Here is an 8,895-nt window from a genome sequence, read left to right on the forward strand (position 1 = left end):
TGAAACCTACTCTAATAGATTTAACTAAAATAGCAAAATAGAACAAAAATTAAAAATATCTATTTCTTCCAAAAAGTATAAAAGAAAAAATGGGATATCTAATTTAGAAAAATAAAATATAGGTTAAAATAAATGTATTTCTAATTGGTATTTATACAAACTAGAGCTGGAAAAAATCCGAAGAGCCACACCGAATCTAATCCGAAAATAGTACTAAACCCGAACCGAAACTTGTTAAACATTCGAACGAGTTCAAAATTTTAGTATCTAGAAAATCAGATCTGAACCCGATCCGGAGCAAATTATTTCGACTATCTGAATGTATCTGAATCGATTTTACATACATGAATATATTAGCTATTTATATTTAATATCCAAAAATATTTTATAGGATATTTTGAAATTGTTCAAAATATTTAAAAATATATAGAAATAGTCAAAAATAAATATCTAAAGTAGCTAAACAATGCTCAAAACACCAAAATGTTTAAAATTTATATTGATTATTCATCCAAATATTCAATTCAAACCAATTTTATGTTAGTTGTATGTATTTTGGCATACATTGCTTAAATTTATTATATATTATTTTGTTTTTAGATTTTGAGAAATTAAAGTATATATAAATTTTAATTTTAAAAATAATTTAACAGATTATACAAACCCGAACCGAACCTCCAAAAATCTAAACCAAACCCGAACCAAAGTTAATAAATATTCAAATATGACTGAAATTTTTACCCCAAAAACTTAAAACCCAAATAGATATAAATTCAAATTGAATGGATATCCGAACCTATATCCCTATTACAAACAAATACGAAGATGAGTGAGAAATGCTTTAATGAGAATCTTTTAGCTGAAAAGGTACAACCATAAAGATATATAGATTTTCTGTGTACTGCTTTTTTTAAAGAAAATTCTATGTGTACTGTTGGTAGGAGATAACTATTCTATCCACCAAATTTCATTATAAGATTAGTTCACAAAAGGTTAGTTTAGTTTAATGAGATGATTGGAGCAAATCTGAATATATAAACACACAATTCAGACGAGAGATTATGTGCTTATTATCGTTTCACATGTGCTGCACATCTTTGTCACTGTTACATTACTATTGACGTCAATACTCTGAAAATATGAGACCGGTTACAGAGAAACTGAAGAGAACAAATAAAAGAAAAATGGCAAATCATTAGTATTTTTTTCTTTCAAGTTGTGTGGCATAAGTTTAGCCGATAAATACAATATACAATTCTCCAGACTCAGAGAAGCTAACACACACACACACATCAAACACAAACAAATAAAAGATCAAATCAATCAGTCAGGTCCCAACCTGTATAGGTTGTTGTATCAGTCTGTTAAACCAATCCCCCTTTTTCTTTATTGTTGAATAACAAATTGAGATCACTAAAACAAAAGAATGATGAAAAATGGTTCATTCTTTCACTTTAATTCAAGAGGTCCACTGCTCAGGAACAGTGAGAAAGTAAGTAGTCATGGCCTTTCTAAACCTTTTCTTGTATTGCTTTGGTGAGACTATTGTTGGAGAAGCGTTCTTAGGTCCACCCAAAATGCCTGAAGCTTTAACCCAAGTCTCAAGGTGCTTGTCCCATGTGTACTGTCTCATGAAGTCTATAATCCCAAGAACCAGCTCTTTACGCTCTTCATCAAACCCAACCAGCAGTGAATAGTCCATTACATCCACAGACTATATACAAAAAAAAAGCAAATGGATTTAATCAAAACATTATAAGAACAGTGACTTGTGTTTAGTAAGTATAGTGTAATAATCACTTACAGCTAAGAAGTTTGTGTCATTCCATATAGCTCTTTCAAGGCTTCTCTTGGCCTTGCTTCCTAAGAATATAGGTTCTGTCCGAAGTGTCTCAAGCAGGTTCATGTCTAGCAAAACTTTGTCTTTTCCAGATGTGTTTGGATTGTATCTCGACCGTGCAGATCCCTTGAGATCATAGATCCTAGAGATCTTTCTATTGTAGAAGAGATTCTCCATCACCATCAAGTCCATTTTAGTTTCTTTACCACCTTTAGAGTGTTTGATTGAGACCTGCACACACCATAGGTAGCATTCAAACTAAAGTAGTCCACTTCAAAACCAAAAGCTTTGTCCCAAAAGTACAGAGAACTAACCTGGTAGATACCGAGGATCTTAGCAAGACAAGTAGGGCTCCCGGAGCTGAGAGACTCCTTCATGTACTTGAAGTACTCAGGTGCAAAATCCTCAAAAGAATCCAGCTCGGTCTTGACAACTTGTTTTATGATGAACCTCTCGTCTAATGACTTGGCAAAGTAAACATTACTCTTCCCTCCCTGCGCAGACCATCTCTGACACCGGCTCAAGGACCTCACAAAGTCCACTTCGCTCGGACAGCAAGTCTTCCTCAGAGTGTCAAACTGTGTTGCGAAGTAAGACGTCACAGAGAACTTCACTTTACCCTCAGTTGCACCAGAGGAAGAGCGGTCGCTGAAAGAGATGGTCAGATGAGGAGACTTCTTATCATCTTGAGAAGATCCATACACAGCATGGTGAATGTAATCAGTATCCATAGACCCTAGAGAACGCCAAGTAGAGAATGTAGAAGAAGGTTCAGACTCTCTGTTACTCCTAGGGATGCCTCTCTTAACAACCCACTCTTTGTACTCCTTGGAGTTGAGAGCATAAGAGACAACACTAGCGGGATCATCATCATACACAGGGATCACAATATCGTTTAGGCCACGTTGAGGGATCAGCATCCTAGCCCCATCAGCCATCTGAGAAGCTGAAGAGATGTATGTAGGCGTTGAACCAACGATAAGATCCAGCTTCTGTACTTCCAGTGGTAACATTTGTGAGTAAGTCCTCATCACATTAGAGAGAGGGTCCCTCACCATGTTCCTGTACTCGCCAGAAGCGTGGAAAGATCTGAGTGTTGAGAGGTGTAAAGAAGATGGTGGGAAACCTTTTTGGATCCTTTCTTGAAACCGTACTGCTGAGTCAAATGACTGCACACGGATTGGCCTGGCTAGCCTCTTGAGGGGAGACTTGGCAGCTGGGAAGCCTTCTGTCTCACTATGAAACGAGCCTAACCATGCTGAATCTATCTTCTCAGACAGGGAAGAGCAAGGGGAGAGCAACTTAGCTGGTTCTTTATTGTCATCATTAGCTTCTGCGTCAGAATGGGTCTGTCCTTCCCCCTCATCTTGACCTTCTTGCAGTCTACTCTGGTCAGTCTCTGGAGGATCCTGAATCTCAAGACTCCTAGAAGCATTTTCATCACTAGCTTTTTTGAGTTGAGTGTTCAACAAGAAAAGCTGATGATCCCAAGCATGAGAACCAATCATGAGTGCCCTCCTCAGTCTATTCAGCTCAAGAATATCCAAACTCCCATGACTTTGCAGATCCTCCATAAAAACAGGTTGCAATGCATCCTGTTCACAGTCAGAAAGATTTAAATCAAATAACAAACTCAACAAGATTTCAGAAGCAAAAGCAATCTTTAAGACAAAGCAACTCACATTGTATTCATCTTTCTCCTTCACTAGTTGATCTTTTAACCCCATTATGCGGCTCTGCAAATCAGAGGCTTCAGGCTGTTCAGGCTCAAGTAAACTGCTCTTCTCTTCCATGCGGTGGAGCATTCCAGATATCTCACCATACATAGTCCTCATCTTACTCATAAGCTGTAGAATACACAAAACAGAAAGTAGAGCTTTACTATTTTGCACATAACAAAACATGAAGCAAAGAGTGTCTTAGATGTTTCTTGAAACCAACCTCTGCTGCCTCTGTCCGTATCCACTCAGGTTGAGGATGGCTGTTAAACTCAAGCATTGACGGAGGAAGGAAGACCGTAAGTATATTGATAGGAGAGTATCTAAAGAAAGCAACCATGTTCCCAAACCTACAAAACAATTTAAAAAAAAAAACATGATACTGTTAGTATTGTAATAACCCTAGAGAATGAGATTATGTTATAAGAGAGTTTTACCCATAGAATCTAAGGCAGTCTCTCTGAAGGGAATGTCCACAAGATGCAACCCGGTTCGCAGTTGCATGATTAGAAAAGCTAAGTTCAAGAAACTTCCCAAAGGACAGTCCCCATGCAGCATCAGACATAACTACTCTACGAGTAGCAGGTGGGACACCATCTTCATGTGCACATCTTAAGCAGCGATGCCACATCCATATCTTCCCATCTTGTTCACCAGGAAGCTTCATGGAAGAGTGACGTCTCACATTTATAGTAAGGTTCCCATTCTGGTGAGAGTAGCAAAGGACATGAGCATCAACCAGCTCCTTACACGTTCTACAGCTTGAAGTCTGGTCGAAAAGATCATCTCTCAAGTATTTTCCGAGAGGTTTATCAAAGGAACCATAGAACTTAATCCTCAAGAGTCTTGACCGTTCACATACTGATTCTTTCAAAACACAGCGGCTTGAGAACGAGACCAAGATGCTCTGATGAGAGTCTGCAGCAGAGAAATATTCACTAGAAACATCATCTTCATCTAATGTCTCATGTTGTGACAAATCTTGTGTGTTCTTCTCCTCTTCGCCTCCCAACTGTTTAGTCGGTGTTTCAGGGATTTCTCCACCATACTCATCACAAGATATCATGCCTGAAGATGATGGGAATATCAGACATGGATCAAAATCCTCATGTTCTTGCATCAGTGCTGTATCTTCAGCTGTATCAGTTAAAGCCTGAAGGTCTTTCTCTGTAGGAGAATGAGTTACTAAAGAAATGCCATCATCAACTATTCTTCTTTCTGAAGCTGACCTCACCATCGTCCCCGGCTGCTTCAGTCTAATCTTAGGCAGAGAAGCACCTTCATCCGCAAGGAATGAAGTCTCTAATGACAAGTGGTAAGCTGCAAACACAGCGTACTGAATAACATGCTTTACCTTCTTCAGCTCTTCACGGCAACTCCCCTTGAGCACAACCGTGCAACCTAGGCGCTTAGGACACCCTTCAAAGTACATCAATGTCCTAGAAGGCTTTCTGTTGGACTGAGTGCCAGCTTCATGTTGCTCCAACACTCTCTCTGTCCTGAACAGCTCACAGTGCCCTAACCTAGCAGTAGAGATACGATCTACAGAAGGGCATACAACAGCACCGGTGCAACGAGCTATTTGATCCAACAACGACCTCTTCACATTGAGCACTAATGAAATATCCTTCTCTAGAAGATACTGCTGAGCATATGAAGATACACTCTTCTCTACTAGGAGAACATTAGGATGAAGTGAATCTATTCTTGCTATAATCGCCTTGAGATGATCATTCTCCTGTTATCATTAAGTTTGAGTTCAGTGTCATGAATCAGAGATATTATAAGGTAAGAAGAGAAAAATACTAACCTGTTGGAGCAGAGTGTTGAAGGAAGCTAACTGGCCAGCAACTCTCTGATACTCAAGAGAGCCAGCTAATAGAAGCACCCTTGGATGTTTGTACTGTGATGTCATTCTCTTATGGGTTATGTTCTTGCTACACACTATTCCCCGGACAAGAGTGCTGGAGAAACAAAGGTGTTGTTTCAGTAACAAGACAGCATTAAATGAAAAGAGTTCTAAAGAGAAAGAAAACTATACCTTTCATTTTGATTCCCTGATGCTACACATTTGATTTTGACATAGTTCCCTGGATCCATACTACCTCCTTCACGAGTATCCGGCTTAACGAAATTCGCCGCCTGCCAGGCCAAAGCAGTGACAATATCAAGCCAGTTCCCATCACTACCATCATCATCATCATCACAAGGAGTAAGCTCTTCTCCACGTAATAGCTCAGCAACAAGAGCTCTGAAATGGTCATGCACAACCGTTTTAAGTGGTTCATTACTGTTCTCTCCAAGCTTCTCTCTAGAGAAGCTACTACTCAACGAAAACTCGGTAGCAGCAGAGTCCACAACATCATCATCATCGTCATCATCATACGCAAAGAAGTTACTCTCAGCATCATCATTCTCATCTTCAGGAGGTGGAGGGTACCAGATACGGCCGTTGTTCTCAAAATCCAACGGTTGCTGTTGCTGTTGCACCTCCTCCTCCTCCTCATGATCTGGCTTAGCCATGAGTTGTTGTTGATGGTCAAAAGAACCAACTCTTGGACTACTCAGGTCTTTGGCGTGCTGTACAAACCGCCCAAGAGGACTAAAATTGTTCCTTAATGGACTGTCATGAGGACTGGACTCACAGCTAAAATGCTCATGCCTAGCACTAACACTACCCGACTCTATATCTGAACTGTCCTGATAGTATTCACTAGAAGGGCTTAGAAACTGTTTATTACCACCACAGCTTCTACCTCCTCCTCCTTCTTCTTCCTCTCCCCTGCAAAAACACACACACAACAATAATAATAAGACAGCAACTAAACTCCAAAAGATGTTTTTTTGTATTAAAACTTTTATTACCTGCTAGGATAGCAACGAATAGAAGCAATGTTCCTGCAATCTAGGAAAGGTGGAGGAGAATCAGGGCTATCACGAGGGTGAACCTTATCATATCCCTTTCCTCTCAACTCAAGAACCTCACCATCACATTCTCTGCAAAGCTTCTTGAAATCTTCTTGTCTCTCCTCTGTGTCGGATTCAGAGTAGCAGCAGCTCTTGCACCACAAACGGCCGCAGCTGAGGCAATAGTAACCACCATCTATCTTGGCTCCACAGTCATTGCAGGTTTTGGAGGAAAGGATAGGCATCTTGGTTGTTGTTTCAAAGTGTTTGGGAGAAGAGTAGTAGCACAAAGAAGAATCGCTTGGATCAGAAGTTATCCAAGACCTAACTTTAACAATCAGATCTAGGAGTGAACCATCAGGTATTCCCATAAAACAAAAAAAACTCAAAATATTTTCTTACTTACAAGAAAAAACCTTCCTCTCTATATATTATTATTATTCTCTCTTCAGATTTTGAATCAAGAAAATAAAGTAAAAATACTTTGAATTTTTTTTTCTGTAATAAAAATTTAAAAAAAAAAAAATCTCCCACAACAAAAAATGGTCGGTAGATTTGGATGAGAAACAGATTTTATGGCAAGCAAGAACAAACGCTAGATCAAGAACCCTCTCAAGATTTTAAATCTTTTTAAGTAATTATGGACCAATGAAACAGATCTGATACCAATAAGAAGAATATTATTGACTTTCTTTTTTTTATCAGAGAGAGAGAGAGAGAGAAAACAAGAAAGAGTGAAAGTGAAGAAAGAAGAGGATTAAAGATTGGGCAAGATGAGAATCAAAAGGAGGAAGAGGAGAAGTACAGAGAAGGTTCCTTTTCTACAGAACTGAGCTCGCATCTCGAGAACTCTTGAGCGAGAGAAGATTGGTTTTTATTCTTCTTCTCCTTCGCTAACAACAACATCAAAACACTGCTTCTTTGTTTCTTGTTCTGCTTTTTTTTCTATTAGAGAAGAATGATGATACAGAGCTTATGGCAGATTTGTCGAGAGACGCGATTCCTTATACCGCTCCGCCATTAACTGTTCTCACCTTTTTCTCTCTCCTCTCTCTCTCTTCTTTATTTTTTTTAATTTAATTATTCTATTTTGTAATTCCAACTAGGGTTTATAGTACTTTGTTATACCATTTTTTATGTTAAATTAATTATGATCTGATTTTTATAGTTTGGTTTTAAATAAAAAAAACATGACAAAGACCTCGAACTGGTTTTTTTTTTTTATTTGGACAAAGACAGAGACTCCTCCGTCTTCAAGGTTCCGTTTTCAATTGGTCACCAACGGCGTTTTCTTTCTTTTTCTTTTTCTTTTTAGTGAACTTTTTAATATTTATAATAAAAAACCTTTTTGGTGAACTTGGATTTCTCTTCTCAATTATTCACGTTTCGTTTTTTATTTATTACTATTCTTTTCCACGCCAAAATCCTTGTTTTTGATTTTATACACACTTTTTCCAACACATATATTACCTATTTAATGATCATATTAAATACAAAAGATTCATAGTATTCCTAAACTTTTAAATTCTCAAAAACGTGTGTATCTAGGCTGAAGGGAAAAAAATAATTAGTCAAAATTCTACATAATTATAGATGGCAAATAATACTAGTATCATACATGTGGAAAGGATAATAAGATTATGAATCGAATAATGATTACGGATACGCTTTTCAGCAAAAGAAACACATATCATTGGAGAATGAGAAGATAACGATGATGTAATTATATATAATTGTGTTAATTATAAGAGCTTGATGTAAAAATGCAAATTAGAATACTTTGTATACTAACTTTGACTAGGCTCTGAGTCATTAATAGGCCAATTAGTAGAAGAATCTGGATTATTTATGTGTGTGATTATTAATTAACTTGACTAATCAGTTAACAACTTAAAACAGTTGTCTGTTAGTGGTGTGGGTTAATAAGGGAAGGTGTGGTTAATGCATATTTAGGATTGGATTAAAGTCTGTTTTATTTATAAATAAAAGGTAAAATATGAAAGTTAAAATAAAATTTCAGTGGGTGATGAAAAAGGTAAGTTTCTTACTTTCTTTTGAGATCCATATCTCACTGTCACGCGCTGATGTCATGTGATGTGTAAATTACGCGCCGTTGACAAAGGGCGATAGGAGTAAAGTAGAACCATCCGTTTGTGTATAAAGCTTTTAGGTGGGTCAAGCTGATTGATCCCTAACTCACCCGTTTAATCACTTTTATTATTATGCCTCCTCTTTAAGTATTTAATTAACATTATATATTTCCCACTTTTATTATATATATTTAATTAACCTTATATAATTTCATCCCTTTTTCATATTTATTTCATTTATCTTCTCTTTAAAGATATCAAATATTTTAAGAGATATGTAAAGTATTTTTGAAAAATGTAACAGGAAACTTATATATTGTGAGAAATGATGAATTGTGTG

General features: G+C 37.3%; 1 protein-coding gene across 1 annotated transcript; it reads right to left on the reverse strand.

Moving 5' to 3' along the window:
* Positions 1–1,174: 1,174 nt before the first annotated feature.
* On the reverse strand, positions 1,175–7,534 carry LOC108842226 (putative 1-phosphatidylinositol-3-phosphate 5-kinase FAB1C). Its single transcript, XM_018615078.2, has 9 exons — positions 6,424–7,534; positions 5,600–6,340; positions 5,369–5,522; positions 3,996–5,296; positions 3,782–3,908; positions 3,523–3,687; positions 2,155–3,435; positions 1,805–2,071; positions 1,175–1,714 (listed from the first exon to the last, which is right to left on the reverse strand). Exons 1-9 carry the CDS (start codon positions 6,834–6,836, stop codon positions 1,460–1,462), a joined length of 4,704 nt encoding a protein of 1,567 aa, XP_018470580.1. The 5' UTR covers positions 6,837–7,534; the 3' UTR covers positions 1,175–1,459.
* Positions 7,535–8,895: the final 1,361 nt, after the last annotated feature.

Source organism: Raphanus sativus, chromosome 2, assembly GCF_000801105.2.
Source record: "Raphanus sativus cultivar WK10039 chromosome 2, ASM80110v3, whole genome shotgun sequence".
NCBI lineage: Eukaryota > Viridiplantae > Streptophyta > Magnoliopsida > Brassicales > Brassicaceae > Raphanus > Raphanus sativus.

Bases quoted from the DNA above. Each gene is read 5' to 3' on its own strand.
- LOC108842226 (XM_018615078.2), bottom strand. From the start codon at position 6,836: ATGGGAATACCTGATGGTTCACTCCTAGATCTGATTGTTAAAGTTAGG. The intron at 5,523-5,599 runs GTATAGTTTTCT...TTGTTTCTCCAG, and splicing joins TCAGGGAATCAAAATGAAAG to CACTCTTGTCCGGGGAATAG. The intron at 3,436-3,522 runs GTGAGTTGCTTT...GACTGTGAACAG, and splicing joins AGGAGAAAGATGAATACAAT to GATGCATTGCAACCTGTTTT.